Consider the following 18,017-nt stretch of genomic DNA (forward strand, 5'->3'; position numbering starts at 1 on the left):
AGTATATTCTAATATAATATTTACAACTTTGTTTATGAATGCTACAGAATAGCCTACTAGTAGCCTAATAGTGAACTGAAAAACCAATACTGTAGAATACTTTAGCTTTTACTTCAGTAAACTGTGCATTGCAGTAGGCCTAGCTATCTCTGACAATGGAATTGATTTTAAACCTATCTGTTGAACCGAAATAAAATATTTTTTGAAGAAAGCTGGAAACCAGTAACTATTGACTTCCATGGTATTTTTTTGTTCCTGCTGTGGATGTCAATGGCTGCTTTTTCCCCCAACATTCTTCAGAATAAAAAAATAAGAAGAAGAAATTCAACCACTTGAGTGTGAGTAAATAGTAAGTAACACTATTAAGGAACTATCTCTTTAAGGAAGATTATTATTCCCTAAAAGAACCAGTAGAGGACGCCACAAGACAGGCTTTTCAGTCATTCATTTTCTTTTCAGCTTAGTCTCTTTATTAATCAGGGGTTGCCACAGTGGAATGAACCTCCAACTTGTATGTTTTACAAAGCGGATGCCCTTCCAGCTGCAACCCATGGGAAATACCCATACCCTATCATTCACACACATACACTACAGACAATTTAGCTTACTTAATTCACCCATAGCACATGTCTTTGGACTGTGTGGGAAACTGGAGCACCTGGAGGAAACACATGCCAACACAGGGAGAACATGCAGACTCCACACAGAAATGCCAACTGACCCAGCCGAGGCTCAAACCAGCGACCTTTTTACTGTGAGGCGACAGCTTTACCCACTGCGCCACCATGCCACAAGACAGGCTTTAAACAGGTAAAACTAGTTTGAATATTTTTTTCTGTGTGTTTTTGAACCATAATATAAAGTATATTATACTGTATATGAGCAATTCCATGCAAATATCAACCTTGCCATGAAAAAAAAAAAAATTTCGCCAAAATAGCAAAACCATTTCTGCGTTTAATAAGTAGGCTTGTATTTTACAGTGCTTTAAAAATACTGGAAAATGTCTCTGTCAGAGTTTTTAAACAATTATATTTGATTTGCCAAAGTCACACAAGTGGCAATTTCACATCCGTCACATCCATAACGACACATTTTCCTCATAAATGCAAAGATGCAAAATCAAATAAAAGCAATTATGTTTGCTCTATAAAGAGCCAACTCTTATCCTCTTTATTAGTATTGTCACAATCTTTTGGATTGTGTAGTTTAATTCACAGAATTTCTACTGTAAACTTGCAGACTTTTTTTGTCACATCCGTAACGCATGTTTATTTTCCTCGTTTAAAATGTTAAAAATGTTTCCAGATTGATATTATTCTGCTCCCACAACACTGGGGCTGTTTGATTTGAAAAATATAAAGACATGTTTCAATATAATGTTAACATATACTTCCTCTGTCAATTTATGTTTTGAGATTTGACTGCAAATGTCACATCCATAACGCTGGAACAGCTCATTTAATACTATTTACAACTTTATGTATGCTACAGAATAGCCTAATAGTGAACTGAAAAACTACTGTAGAATATTGTAGTGTAGAATAACTGTAGTGTATCGCAGCTAATGTATCCTATTGTTGTTGAAAAGTACAATTTGGGTCATTTGTTTATATTACTAGCATATAACTGTTGTGTTATTAACTAGATACTGCCATTTTAATCAGCTTAATTTTCCCAAATGTTTCTGGAAATACTGTACACGCTGTACATAGCCTATAAAAGGTCAACAAATAGGCTACTAAGGGAAAGCACGAACTGGCCAGCACATTTCAAGTAGCTCACTTGATTGTAATATGGCTCAGAAACGCTTTTAGCCTACTTTAAATGACCACAATATTATCCACATGCAAAAGCTTACATTAGGACACAATATAGCAAATGTGTTTTCTCGTTTAGCTGAAATGAATGCTGTTAATGGCGACCTCCAGTGGTTTGTCACACTTTTATTTTATGCTCCATCATATTTGACCCAGATCAGTCTGGTGTATGTAGGCCTTTCATAAATGTACATGATAAACAAATAGCTCAGACTGTCCAGTAGATGGAGCAACACACCAAAATATCTTATTTTATCTCAATAGTTCATTTCATACACAATGATTCAACATTCCTACAATCAGTGACGATTTAATCTCGACGAAAAGCCTAAAATGTTCCCTTAAAGAAGAAAGAGATAGTAGGCTACCTTCTGACGTGTCCTTATATACAGTATGTGTCTGGCTGGCGTCTGCAGATTGGGGTTTATTTATAGCCCTGCTCGACCCGTCTACCTCAAAATCCCACAATGCACTACGACCGTGGCCTTTTCACCTGAGTCTCGAGAAATAATCTCTAATATGATCTCACAAAGGCATAAACAGAACTAAAGCACACACAGCTCCTGCTCCATAGACACAAACAGACTAAAATCTGACTGAAAAAAGACGCGACAGTCGGGTGTTTACCGAAAGCGCGGATGATCTGCCATCAGATTCCCCCACAATCCAATATAATCTGCTGTATCCTGGGAAGGGATTCCTCAAACTGACCAATGGGCGGTGAGTATCATCATGACGACACAGCACTGGCCAGGTGGAAGACGCACTATGTGTGTAGTGTTTGGTGGATTATAGTGCTAACTTTCTTACATCGATTCTGATTTAATTCAGTTTTTTTTCGAAGTGTTTTAAGTATTAATTTAGATCACATTACATACAGCATTTATGCTAGCTTGAGGAGAGGTCACCGAAAGGTTTGTTTTTGGATTAAATAAACCCTCATATGATGTCTACAAGAGGTTCCTGTGGACGTGAAGATGGAGGAGACGTTCACTAGACACCCTGACTGGTAGGAGAAACATATAGAAGGGGTTATTTAGATAAATTTTGTTTTATTTTGATCTTTACTTAAATGTTCTTTGTTTGGAGTTATTGTGCTATTAAATTGGTGCTCGCACAAAGAGATTGTTAATTTGAATAATATATTTTCGAACAGAATTATCATATATAAAATATCATAAACAAAAAACACATTTCAACATGGTCGAAAATGGAGTGGGATGAGGCACAAGCTTATTAGTTTCCCACCCCATTTACCACATACATCACTTGTCTATTACTTAAACTTATTTCTTATAGCCATTAATTAAAATTTCATCATACCTTTCTCATGTTATACTTTTTCAATCCCCTTCATCAATATATTTCTTTAATAATATATACTTTTCCAACTTTTTAAAATGATTATGCTGTTTGAGAGGCTGATCTAGACTGTTCCATAATTTCACACCACATACAGAAATATAGAAGTAAACATACAGACTTTTTAAAGATGTCCTTGTTTTCAACCTCCTTAAATTTAGTTCTCTCAGATTATATCCCTCTTGTCTTTCTTCCAAAAATCGTTTGTAAGCATTTCGGAAGTAATTTAATCCTAGCTTTAAACATAAACTGTGCTGATTTAAATTGAACCAAATCATTGAACTTAAGTATGTTCAATTTAAAAGATATAGTATTTGTATGTTTTAATTTTTAGTATTGTTTTATATTTTAGTATTATGTCTATTGTTTGTTTTTCTCTCTTTTTATGTTGCTGCTGGTCTCTGTGAGTTACCAAACAAATTTCGTTGTACAACTACAATGACAATAAAAGTTTTTTACTTCTTTACTTTACTTTACTTAAATACCCCACATTTTCCATCAGTCTAATTACTTTTTTTCTGCGTTGTATGCAAGGTTTGCATTGTACGTAAGGTTTGTAAATTAGATTTATATGTATTCCTTCAAATTTTCCTCAAAAAGTGTACCTTTTCACAGTTACCCACTTTATTTTCTCTTTAACTACAAAGTATTTATCGTTAACATATTGTATTTTAGTGACATTTTAAGCACTGTTTGGTCACTGGTCATCACAACCACACTTTTTGATGTATCAAAAACATTTCCTTAAGATTTAGAATTAAATAATATGGAAATGTATATGTATTATTTTTGTTATATATCATTAGGTAATTAAGGAATCTGTTTAAAGTTTTAAATTTAAAGCTGCCTATTAGGGCTAAATAATTAGCCCTTTGTCATTTATTAGGTACGTAACAAACTGGCCAGCACATTCAATTTTCCTGTCACTTGAGTAATACAAAAAAATTACACATGATGATGATAATAATGTAGAGCTTCCAAATTTTTTTAGCCTCTGTTGTAAAAAAGTACAATTTAAAAATTGGTGACATAGTGGCGCACTGGGTAGTGCTGTTGTCGCACAGTAATGAAGTCGCTGGGTCGAGCCTCGGCTGGGTCAGATGGCATTTCTGTTTGGAGTTTGCATGTTCTCCCCGTGTTCGTGTAGGTTACCTCCGGGTGCTCAGGTTTCCCCCACAAGTTCAAAGGCATGCGAACAGGTATAATAAAATTTACCATAATGTATGTGTGTATAAGTGTGTATGGAAAAATCACAAAAAATAAAATATTGCAATTTCATGTTTTTTTCGTGCAGCCTTTATATATATATATATATATATATATATATATATATATATATATATATATATATATATATATATATATATATATATGTATATGTATATATATGTATATGTATATGTGTGTATATATATATATATATATATATATATATATATATATATATATATATATATATATATATATATATATATATATATATAAAAATACTGTGCAAAAGTCCTAGGCCTTTAAAAACGCTTTAAAGTTGATTATTTCTATATTTTTCTGTAGCATGTCAGTTTGAAATATCAGTTTACATTTCCAAACATTATTTTTGTCATAAATTGTAATTATAGTGACGTTATTGTCTGCACAAGGAGTCTGACACCAGCCAGTGCTCTAAATATTAGCTAATATATTGCAAATATTGTAACTAAAAAGTACAATAATAATAAAAACTGACACAAGGATGAGTAATTATAATTTCTGTCTGAACTTCCTCTTTTAAATTTGCATTGTCGTGCTCCTCTGACTCCATTATGATATTACTTGCATTTGTCCCCATTTCTAAGTAGCTTTTGATAAAATCACTTGCTAAATGAATAAATGTAACCCTGTTACATCATAATAAATGATGCGAGTCAGTCTGCTGGATGCGAGATGAGAAAACAGGCACGTACCTCATGTATATCGGTGCTTTTCCTGCAAAATTTGTTTAAATCTATCAGGTCTGATGAACACCTGAATAGTGGAGCTCCAGACTATTAACTGACCCAGACAGATTACAGATTATGCTGTAATCTTGAAATAAGAGTTGATAATGTGAAATATTATACAGTAGATAGATCATATCATTCTAGTTATTTGGATTTCATATTTAATTTCTTTTTCATTGCTTTGATTTACCCTTATTAATTAGGATTTTGAGATCATAATAATTAGATGAATAATGTTTGCAACGCAATATTAGGAGGAATGAACCTGATTTTCACGTCACAACAAATAAATAATTTGTTATTCTGACCTGACCTATAATTTTCTCTCTAAGTGATTTTTTTTTAAATTAGGAAATTTGCTATCTTTAAATAAAAAAAACAAATATGAACATTTTACTCCAACCCATGTCTAATAAATCCCGTAAATCCATGAAAACTGAATATTTTCAAGCAGTCCATTATAGCAGTCTGTCATAATCAAAAGCAAAATAAATCATTAGAAGCACGTAACAACATTTCCAAATAAAAATTAAATGAAGTCTGGAAACATTAAAGTCCACCTAAATATTAATATTAAAAAAATAAATAAAATTATTAAAATAAAAATATTATTTATAAAAATGAAATATAACAATAATACATCGAATAATATATTATAATATTCTAAACAAATGCTTTGGTAACAGTTAGAAGCACTAAAACTAAATGAAATAAGTGATCAAAGCTAAAAAGTTAAATTACAGAAGCACATAACATTTCTAACTAAAATATAAATAAAAATAGACAAGCATTTGTAAACATTAGTCCAGATGAACCTGAAGTTCCTGCAATCTTTTATTTCATTATGCTGATGTATCTCCAACTGAAACTGAATATTGAGTAGGGGCAGGGTTTTAATTTTGCGTTTGTTTTTTATCTTTCATGTGCAGCAATGGATGGAGGGGGACAACATGGTGGCTCAGTGGTTAGCACTGTTGCCTCATAGCAAGAAAGTTGCTGGTTCGTGTCCCGGCTGGGTCAGTTGGCTTAGTAGGGTTGGGGTTTTATTTTGTTGGCATTTCTGTGTGGAGTTTGCATGTTCTCCTTCTGTTGGTGTGGGTTTTCTGTGGGTGCTCCGGTTTCCCCCACAGTCCAAAGACATGCACTATATGTGAATTAAATAAACTAAATTGGCCGTAGTGTATGTGTGTGAATGAATTTGTATGGATGTTTCCCAGTACTGGGTTGCAGCTGGAAGGGCATCCGCTGTGTAAAACATATGCTGTATAAGTTGGCGGTTCATTCCGCTGATTGAATAAAGGGACTAAGCCAGGGGTAAATGAATGAACAATGGTTGGAGGGTTGTGGCTAAACATGGTGAAGTTTTAATTAAAGATTAGTAAAGAAAAAATAAATAAAAAAAAACAGCTTTTCCCCCAGTTGATAACATAGATTTCATGAATTAATTGTTCACCTTAAGAGAAACAACATTGTAAAAAGAGTGATTAGTCGACTTTACTTAAAAAAAATTAAGTAAACCTGTTGCTTTGTGATTAGTTGACTTTTACATTAAAAACGTGAGTAAACCTGATGCTTTTTTAAGTGATTAGTTGACTTTTATTATTTAATCGTGAGTAAACCTGTTACTATTAAAGCGATTAGTTGACTTTATTAAAAATGTAAGTTAACCTGATGGTTTTGAAATGAGTAGTTGACTTTGCTTAAAAACACGAGTAAACCTGTTGCTATTAAAGCGATTAGTTGACTTAAATGTGAGTAAACCTGTTGCCATTAAAGCGATTAGTTGACTTAACGTGAGTAAACCTGTTGCTATTAAAGCGATTAGTTGACTTAAATGTGAGTAAACCTGTTGCCATTAAAGCGATTAGTTGACTTAAATGTGAGTTAACCTGTTGCTATTAAAGCGATTAGTTGACTTAAATGTGAGTATACCTGTTGCCATTAAAGCGATTAGTTGACTTAACGTGAGTAAACCTGTTGCTATTAAAGCGATTAGTTGACTTAAATGTGAGTAAACCTGTTGCTATTAAAGCGATTAGTTGACTTAAATGTGAGTAAACCTGTTGCCATTAAAGCGATTAGTTGACTTAACGTGAGTAAACCTGTTGCTATTAAAGCGATTAGTTGACTTAAATGTGAGTAAACCTGTTGCCATTAAAGCGATTAGTTGACTTAACGTGAGTAAACCTGTTGCTATTAAAGCGATTAGTTGACTTAAATGTGAGTAAACCTGTTGCCATTAAAGCGATTAGTTGACTTAAATGTGAGTTAACCTGTTGCTATTAAAGCGATTAGTTGACTTAAATGTGAGTAAACCTGTTGCCATTAAAGCGATTAGTTGACTTAACGTGAGTAAACCTGTTGCTATTAAAGCGATTAGTTGACTTAAATGTGAGTAAACCTGTTGCCATTAAAGCGATTAGTTGACTTAACGTGAGTAAACCTGTTGCTATTAAAGCCATTAGTTGACTTAAATGTGAGTTAACCTGTTGCTATTAAAGTGATTAGTTGACTTTATTAAAAATTTAAGTAAACCTGATGCTCTTGAAATGAGTAGTTGACTTTGCTTAAAAACGCGAGTAAACCTGTTGCTATTAAAGCGATTAGTTGACTTAAAAACGTGACTAAACCTGTTTCAATAAAGCTATTAGTTGACTTAAAAACGTGACTAAACCTGTTTCTATTAAAGCGATTAGTTGACTTAACGCGAGTAAACCTGTTGCTATTAAAGCTATTAGTTGACTTAAAAACGTGACTAAACCTGTTGCTATTAAAGCGATTAGTTGACTTAAAACGTGACTAAACCTGTTGCTATTAAAGCGATTAGTTGACTTAAAACGTGAGTAAACCTGTTTCTATTAAAGCACTTAATTGACATAAAAATGTGAGTAAACCTGTTGCTATTAAAGTGATTCTTTGACTTAAAAAGGTGAGTAAACCTGTGCTTTGAAAGTCATTAGTGGACTTTGCTTAAAATGGGAGTAACCCTGTTGCTTTTAAAGTTATTAGTTAACTTTACTTTAAAAACTTACTGCATAATTACAATAATTAAGTTGTCAACTTAACACTTCCAAGTTACAATGGGTTTACTCTATAAAAACACAGTAACTAGTCATTTTTACAGTGAATGTAAGCTAGTAAAATAAACATTTTACATTTTAATTTAATGCTGACTTTAAGATTTGTTAATTTTTACATTTATTGCAGTTAAGACTGCATTTATTTGATCACGAATGCAATAAAAGCAGGATAGAGTAACATAATTTGTGTCCTCGAGCAGTGCTGTGGAGTGTGTGTGCATGCAATGTGTTGGGGAAGATGTCGAGTGTTATGCAGCTCCCAGATGGAGAGATGGAGGCCAGATGGATGATCGAGAGCGAGATGGAGCGCAGATGGAAGAGGAGGTGAGCTTTGGAAAGTGACTCAGCAGTCAGATTGAGGGAACATCACACCCTCAGCGAGATGAGAAATCCTTCTAACACCCCGACCCTCCTCCTCCAGTGCATCTCAACAAATCTGATTAAACATGATCCTGCTTGTGTGCAGAAATCAGTTTAGTTTCTTCATTTGTTTCCGTTTGGACCCTAATATGCAATACGGTCTGTGTTTGGGATGAGGATTCATTGAGGACAGAAATATCGGAAATGGACACTTTAAAAATTCCTTGGTTGTTTCAGTTGTGTTAGCGTTTTGTTTTGTTTTTGGAGTGAAATCTCTTCAAGTTTTGCATTTGTTTTGATTGTCTTTTTTTTTTTTTTTTTTTTTCAAGTGAAATTGTGGCTGTTTTTCTAAACTGACCGGCCACTTTATTAGGTACACCTTACTAGTATTGAGTTGGACCCCTTTTTGCCTTAATCCATCTTGGCATAGATTCCACAAGGCACTGGAAATATTCATCAGATTTTGATCTTTATTGACATGATAGCATCACACAGTTGCAGCAGGTTTGTTGTCCATGATGTGAATCTCCTGTTCCACCACATCCAAAAGGTGCTCTATTGGATTGATATCTGGTGACAGTGGAGGCCATTTGAGTACAGTGAACTCACTGTCACGTTCAAGAAACCAGTCTTAGATGATTCACGCTTTGACATGGCGCGTTCTCCTGCTGGAAGTAGCCATCAGAAGATGGGTACACTGTGGTCATAAAGGGATGAACATGGTCGGCAACAATACTCAGGTAGGCTGTGGTGTTGACAATGCTCAATGGGTACTAATGGGCCCAAAGTGTGCCAAGAAAATATTGCACCATTACACCACCCCCACTAGCCTAAACCGTTGATACAAGGCAGAATGAATCCATGCTTTCATGTTGTTGACACCAAATTCTGACCCCACCATCTGAATGTCGCAGCAGAAATCGACTCATCAGACCAGGCAACATTTTTACAATCTTCTATTGTTCAGTTTTTGTTGTAGCCTCAGTTTCCTGTTCTTAGCTGACAGGAGTGGCACCCGGTGTGGTCTTCTGCTGCTGTAGCCCATTCGCCTCAAGGTTGGATGTGTTGTGCATTCACAGATGCTCTCCTGCAGATCTTGGTTGTAACGAGTGATTACTGTTACCTTGCTATCAGCTCAAACCAGACTGGCCATTCTCCTCTGACCTCTGGTATCAACAAGGCATTTGCGCCAACAAAACTGCCGCTCACTGGATATTTTCTCTTTTTCTGACCATTTTCTTTAAACCCTAGAGATGGTGTGCAAGAAAATCCCAGTAGATCAGCAGTTTCTGAAATTCTGAAGACCAACCGGTCTGGCACCAAAAACCATGAGTCACTTAAATCACCTTTCTTCCCCATTCTGATGCTCGGTTTAAACTCCAGCAGATCGTCTTGACCATGTCTACATGCCTAAATGCATTGAGTTGCTGCCATGTAATTGGCTGATTAGACATTTGCTTTAACGAGCAGTTGGTCAGGTGTACCTATTAAAGTGGCCAGCGAGTGTATAATAATAATTAACCTAGTTAAGCCTTTAAACTGCACCTTAAGCTAAATACAAGTAACCTCTGTATTACACACCACTTGGGAAATATTTGAAAACTAATTTTGCATCTATCTATGGGGTGGCATGATAGCTCAGTGGTTAGCACTGTCGCCTCACAGCAAGAAGGTTGTGTGTGTGTGTGTGTGTGTGTGTGAGAATGAGAGTATATGGCCGTTTCCCAGTACTGGGTTGCAGCTGGAAGGGCATTCTCTGCGTAAAGCAGGGGTGTCAAACTCAATTCCTGGAGGGCCGAAGCCCTGCATAGTTTAGTTCCAATCCTGCTCTAGCACACTTACCTTTAGGTTTCAAACAAGCCTGAAGGACTCAATTAGTTTGATCAGGTGTGTTTGATTAGGGTTGGAACTAAACTGAACTGCCCTTTTGGAACTGAGTTTGACACCTGTGGCGTAAAGCATATGCTGGAATTATTGGCAGTTCATTCCGCTGTGGTGACCCCTGAAATAAATACTTAGCCGAAGGGAAAATTATCTATCTATCTATCTATCTATCTATCTATCTATCTATCTATCTGTCTGTCTGTCTGTCTGTCTGTCTGTCTGTCTGTCTGTCTGTCTGTCTGTCTGTTTGCACTGAAAAAAATGATTAATTAGATTTACTTAATTTTTTAAGGTAAGTGGTTGCAAACATTTTAAATGGGCTGAATTGAAAACAGAATAAATTTAGTAGTTCAACTTTGTTTAAATTTAAGCCCATATAAATAGTTTGCAACCACTTAGCTTAAATCGAGTAAGTCCAGTCAATCGTTTTTTTTGTGTGTCTATTCATCTATCCATCTATACATCCATTTATCAGTGCATAGCCTACAGACATGTGCGCGCGGACTTCATTTCCCAGCGCGCACCGCGTCGTGCGATGTTTCCCCACAGCTGACAGACACTGAGCAGAGACTCGCAGCGGAACGCGCAGCTCGCACGACGCGCTTCCAGCACCGCGCACTTGGATTTGGGATTAAACCTTCAGGCGCGTCTCCTCTGTGGATCCGGGCGCAGAGCTCTTCCATCGCACCGCTCGGACAGTCCGATGGCATGCGCCTGCATTAGTGCATGTGGCTCTCGTTGTTATCATCAGTAGTTGCGCTCGTCCGTCTCTCCATCCACGCCGATCCCGATGCAGTGGGATGGATGGTGTTAGAGTGGCGCTGATGATGGTGGAGGAGACTGATGAACAGAGGGACAGCGGCGGCGGTGGCGCAGCGATGGCCGCGCTACACCAGTGCGAACTGATCCAGAACATGATCGACATCTCCATCTCCAGTTTGCAAGGGCTCCGGACCAAATGCGCGGCGTCCAACGATCTCACTCAGCAGGAGATCCGCACTTTAGAGGTAATAATACGGTCGCGAGCGGCCGAAGTGCAGCGTCATGAAAGAGCTGATCCGCTCTCGCGCGCGCGCTTTGCCCGTTTCTTCCTATTTTTGCACTGCAGCTGTTCATTGTGCTGCATTATTGAGGCGCACGGGGATGGGAAACAACTCCTTCCTATATGCCTTTAATCAAATGCCCCATAACCAAGAAAGTACTGGGGTATTACCATGTTTGCGTATATGGTGTTATAGACATGATCAAGATGATGCTATATATATTTTTTTTAGAAGTGCAAAGGGTTGAACCTTTCTGACAAAATATGTGCAATACTAGAATAACTTTATTTGAAATGTACCATGGGTAATACAATGGTTTCTAGTTTAGGTTAAGTTAAAAATATCACAATGTCTGAGAAATATCATAATCAAATTTGCATATTATCAATGTAGCATGGTAAAACTATTTAATACCATGTACATTTTCATAATATGCCTTACAGAGTAATCAAAACAAAAACCAAGATTGTTTTTATTGTATTTATTGTTTTTTTATGGGAAAACTTAATTTTGGCATATTATTTCTGAAAACGAGACAAGAATAACAAGACATGCATTTGAACCGCTGTACTTGCAGTACTTTTTCATAAATTTAAGTAAGAAGCTGTGGTGATATTAATTTCTGCAGTTTTGGAAACACCATGGTCATTTTAAATGATTTTAAAGGGATAGCTCACCCCAAAATGAAAATTTGCTGTTTATTTAATCACTCTCAGGCAATCCAAGATGTAAACTTTTTTTTTTTAAGGCTGAAATCTTGCTGTTTCTAACAGTGCAAATCAATTGACATTTTGACAGTCAAAAACGACGTATACAGGCAAAACTAAATTAAGTCTTATGCCTCCTGACAATACATAAGGATCGTATGAAGCAATATGAATGGTCTGTGCAAAAACGAAACATTTCTTGCAACTTTATTATCTTAAATTCACACCCTCTGCAAACGGTTCTGAACAGCAGGAGCCACGGGTACTCATTTTGTTTTGCCTGTAAGGTATTTATTTCGGGCAATAGAAATAAAGACAAAAAAAATTATCACCTTTAGCTTCAGAAACTTGACAGATCTGTTCCTCCAGTAAAGTGATTAAAACCCAATGCACACTCTACAACATTCTCAGGTATTAAATAAAGAGCTCAACGCAGCATTACAGTTGATTACAACAAATAATGCTGATTTATGCTACATCGCTTATGTAATCACTGCTAACATCTAATGATGTCCATGTCCTGTCTTCATCTTGGAAATAATAGGTAATCAACAAACATTTTTCACTCTCATATATGTTGATAAAGTGAAAACTTAAGTGTTCATGTTTGGGGATTGAGATTTCTACATCTAAAATCATTCCATTATGAATAGGTTTGTTAAGATAGGACAATATTTTGTTGATATACAACTATTTTAAAACCTGGAATCAGAGGACTCAAAAAATCTAAATATTAAGAAAATTGCCTTTTAAAGTATGTGTGAAATCAAATTTTTGATGTTTATTTTGCTAGCGCACATTGTTATTCTTTTGGTGAACCATGTGCAAGTCAATCCACGGAAAATAAAAGTTTGTTTTGGTAATCTTTTATCAAAGTCTCATAAGCTTCTGCGTTTGAAGGGGCGATCCTTCTCTTATAACATCAGTGTGATGCTTTAGCCACAATATTCTAAACCACGCCCCCCTTACTGTTAGTTTGCTATGAGGAAATGATGTGCAAAAAGAAAGCCCCGCCTCCTACTTAATATTTCATTTCTGTTGGAAGTACATCAACATATTGATATTATTCTCAGCTGCTTACAATACGCACAAACTTTAGAGCTCATCTAAATTAACTTCTTACCAATGCTTGTAACAAAAAAAATGAGTTTTGATATATTTACGGCAGGAAATCTACAAAACATCTTGATGGAGCTTGACCTTTACCTAATGTTCTACACTGCTAAAAAAAATGCTATTCTTGGTTTGAGTTTTGGTCTGGTTTCCAGTGCAAGTATCAAATAGTACTTAAATCATGAAGCATTTTCTAGACAAAATAATCTGAGCAAAATAATCTTATTTCAAAACGAAAGCCAGGTTATTTTTGGTTACCCTATTGCCAGATTATTTTGCTTGTTTTAATAGAAAACTTGACTTATTATTTCTGACAACAAGACAATATATTTTACATTACTAGAAAAAAAGCTTCTTGTTTTAAGAAGACAAGACAAGATATTTAAGACCCAATCCCAATTCTACCCCTTAGCCCTTCCCCTTATCCCTACCCTTCGTTTTGCTCATGCTTGCCAAGAAGTTGGGGTGTCCCAATTCTCTTTAGCTTGAAGGCGTAGGGCTAAGGGGAAGAGGTATATAGCCCTTCGAACGAAGATTTTTCAGGACCACACTAAAAACCAAGGGGTAAGAAAATTTCCCCTTCCCCTATTTCCCCTATGGCCACTGTGTAAATGCATAGTATAGTTACGATCTTATTGCCACATTATATCGTTATGATAACATAATATATGCCTTCAATGATTCCCTGAAGATAAATACCAAAAAACAGCACAACTGAAATAACTGCAGCAGTAGTGATCGTCCGATCGCACATGAAGCATGAGATGGCGAGGACATATGATGACGTGTGCAGGTGCTGTCCCAATTCTTAGGGGTACATTTTGAAGCCCTTCCTTTTAACCCTAAGGGCGAAAGGGTAGGGGTACAAAATAGGATTGGGATTGGGCCTTAACAAGACAAAAGCTTAAAAGTAAAAAAAAAAAAAATCTTGGCATAAAAGAAAAATAACTATAACTTTTGCCATGCAATGCATTTTCGGTTATTTCTGAAATATACCCATCAAATATAAAATGTGGTCCAGGGACACATACATGTTATTTTCACTGATTTTGAGTGTCAATACACTGCAAAAATACTTTTTGTTTTTGTCTCGTTTTCAGTCCAAATATCTAAAAATCTTAAATCAAGAAGCATTGTCTAGACATGTAAAGAATTTTGTCTTGTTTTAAGAAATAATGTAAAAATTAAGCGAGTCTTTCCTTAAAACAGGCTAAATAATCTTATGTCAAACCAAAAATCAAGATTATAATTTTTATTGTATTATATTGTATTTATTGCTTTTTTTTAAAGGAAAAACTCACTTAATTTTGACATTTTATTTTTTTAAAACAAGTCAGTATATTTTTTTTTCTTTTCTAGAAAATGCTTTTTGATATAAAAATGTATTAGATGGTAGGCGACAGGGAGACTCAGTGGTTAGCACTGTCGCCTCACAGAAAGAATGTCCCTGGATCGAGTCCTGGCTGGGCTAGTGGCATTTCTATGTGATGTTTGCATGTTCTCCCTAAGTTAGCATAGGTTTCCTCCGGATGCTCCGGTTTTCTCTACAGTGCACTATAAGTGAATTGGATGAACTAAATTGGCCGTAGTGTAAGTGATTGTGAGTGTTTGGGTGTTTCCCAGTGCTGGGTTGCAGCTGGAAGGGCACTTGCTGCGTAAAACATGTGCCCGAATAGTTGGTGGTTGATTCCGTTGTGGCAACCCCTGGTAAATAACGGACTAAGCCGAAGGAGAATGATTGAATGAATATTCGATGAACTGAGACTGAGTAAATGAACAGCAAATTTCCATTTTTGGATGATCATTCCTATAAACAAGTACATCACTGTATGTTGTCAATACAAATACCCCGATGCACTTCTGCATAGGAAACCATTGAGCGCTGGCTTATGCATGGAGTCCACAGCAGACTGACCCAGCAGGGGGTTTTCATTTGACCTGGATTTGTTGACTAGGTGAAATATTCTTGGCAGTTTGATGCCGCTGGAAGCCCCGTCTCACTGCAGCATCTCCACACCAGGGCATATTTTGACAGTAAAGGCCTCTGTGTGATGTTTTTGCCGATAGCTTCCACAGCGCTGGCGGTTAGGTGTCAATATTGATGAGCGCTCCACCTGAAAGTGCCCCAGTGTAGGGGTAATTAATGAGGAATCAATACAGCCGTGGGCCGGATGGTGTGCAAACAGCCCCGGAGGGCCTGTAGTTTGAGTATTGGGTGAAGATGTGACCACATCCACCAGGATGATCGTTTGAGATGGTTGTGGAGGTGTTGTTAAAGGGATAGTTCACCCAAAAATGATTTGTCATTTATCCACCCTCTGCTTGATAAAAACCTGAACACAAAGGATGATACAGTTGAAGTCAGAATTATTAGCTGTCCTGTGTATATTTTACCCCTGATTTCTGTTTAACAGAAATGTTTTAATACATTTCTAATCATATTAGTTTTAATAACTCATTTCTAATAACTGATTTCTTTTATCTTTGCCATGATGACAGTACATAATATTTGACTATATATTTTTCAAGACACTTCTGTACAGTTAAAGTGACATTTAAAAGCTATATTATGTTCTGTCATCATGGCAAAGATAAAATAAATCATTTATTAGAAAAAAGTTTTTAAACATGAACAGAAAATGGGGGGAAAATAAACAGGGGGCTAATAATTCTGACTTCAATCGTATATTTAGTTGTTTGGCAAACACTTTAGTTCAAAGAGATTTACAATTGATGAGGTTATAGTTTTGTGCAAATGTTTGTAACAGTATAATCAAACAATCAGTTTTATTTACAACTTTACACAGTTATAAAGTGTGCTGAAAACTAATTTGGTGTAGGATTGATTTACTTGTAAATTCCAAAACTAACACTAAATTCAAAGCTTTAATTTTGGAAGATCACACTCAAACCTTTTCACATTTTTATTTTTATCTTTAGTGAGTCTGCAAATAGCATTATTTTCATGTAACATTTTCATTTAAGTTGCCGTATTTACTCACGTTCCATGCATTACTATATTGACTATGCTATAGTTAATTACATGTAACAATTTTTTACTGATGGTGACGCAGTGGCTCAGTGGTTAGCACTGTCACCTCACGTCAAGGTCGCTAATGCGAGTCCCGACTGGGCCAATTGTCATTAATGTGTGGGAGTTTGCATGTTCTGAGTGTGTATGGATGTTTCTCAGTACAGGGTTGCAGCTGGGTTTGGCATCCGATGTGTAAAACATGCTGGATAAGTTGGCAGTTCATTCTGCTGTGGCGACCCCGGATAAATATGGGACTAAAGGCTGATTTATACTTCTGTCTTAAGCGTACGCATATGGTTTGGTGTGGCTTTCACGCAGTCGCATAGTCCTTGCCGTGGCGGACGCTTACGCGCACCTCTTAAAAAATGTAACTACACATCGCAACAACGCATAGCGCAAGCTCTGTGTTTTCTCAGCTTGGAAGCTGTTACAAGTATAGGTGATTCTGACGAGCCACGAGCCCGATAGAGCGAGTGTTTACATATGTTGAGTCCTGTGAAGGAGCAGATGGAAACTTTTGTGTTGTGTTTACCCTATGATTAAAGATGTTGCACATCCGCCGGTTCCTGCCTCTGAATGAGCGAGTGTTAGCAACTTATACATTAAGGTAGCATTCAGAAAAAACAAAACACCGTTAAAGACACTTGATACAGAGGAACATAATAACCTATTGCCAGCTAGTGTTTTAGAATTATTATTGCAGAGCAACACAAACAGCACACAAAAGTATGAATGTACGACTATGTGCAAGGCAGGCGCCAAGTGTCACGCTGATCACTCGACCCAAAAAAAATGAACCAAGCTTAAAAGTGCTGCATGAAAGTTTTTGACTCTTCTAAAGCATAAAAATACCACAATATGTTTGCAGAGATTTAAGAAACATGCTGACAAGTAAACAGTCTTGTTTTTATGAACAACAATGCTGAAGTCAGATGCTTGAAAATGCGTTGCGTGCTGGAATGTCTGTCTTTGTTTTGGTCATTTTAACCTGACCAATGCCTGTTTAGCCAATTATATTTCAGCACCCCGGGTTGCCTTAATCGAAAACAGGGTATTTTATTTATTCATTCATTCAGAAAGGCTCTGAAAGCATGCGCTCATCACCGAAATGAGAACTCCGGTGGACATTAGCAGACTCTGTAATGAGACGCAGATTTCCACATGAGGTTATTAATTAGCAAATGATATAAATATTACCAACGTAAACATGAGGTGAGCAGGTCACTTTGTAACCCCGTGTCCTATCAACACGCTACATGACGAGATATGCAGTGATAGGCAATTTGTCTGTTTGCACCTGTCGAAATCTGTCAGACATTTAAATACAGCCATTCTGAAGCACAGAATAAGCACTCACTCACAAAATGGTAAGGTTTATGATTTAATAAACATATTAATATGTATAAATTATTTAATACATATTAACCCTCTTTAACATTAATAAATGTACATGCTGAATCACTCATATGTGTTTAGTTCTAAAGTTTAAAGTGGTTTATTTTCAAGATCTGAGGTGAACTATCTGCTGCTGCTTTCAGTAGTATGGCAATGAATTTAACATTTAACATAGCATTTAACACTGTATTAAGCGCATGAGGTTTATCTGAGGTGATCATTGTCAGTTTTCTGTTGTTC

General features: G+C 36.3%; 1 protein-coding gene across 4 annotated transcripts in view; it reads left to right on the forward strand.

Moving 5' to 3' along the window:
- The first annotated feature begins 2,232 nt into the window (after nt 1-2,232).
- The window catches only part of ksr1a (kinase suppressor of ras 1a), an 87,757-nt gene continuing 71,972 nt past the window's right edge, over nt 2,233-18,017 (forward strand). The window contains exons 1-2 of one of the 4 annotated variants that reach the window (XM_073915097.1): nt 2,514-2,540; nt 2,701-2,829. Coding sequence is in view for 1 of the 4 variants with exons in the window: in XM_001919014.8 (XP_001919049.4) it covers nt 11,286-11,492 (207 nt within the window). In the remaining 3 variants the exon portion in view is untranslated. Of the gene's footprint in view, nt 2,830-11,047; nt 11,493-18,017 lie in introns of those variants that run through there. The other 3 variants (XM_073915096.1, XM_009305583.5, XM_001919014.8) reach the window with 3 other exon arrangements.

Source organism: Danio rerio, chromosome 10 (genome assembly GCF_049306965.1).
Source record: "Danio rerio strain Tuebingen ecotype United States chromosome 10, GRCz12tu, whole genome shotgun sequence".
Lineage (NCBI taxonomy): Eukaryota > Metazoa > Chordata > Actinopteri > Cypriniformes > Danionidae > Danio > Danio rerio.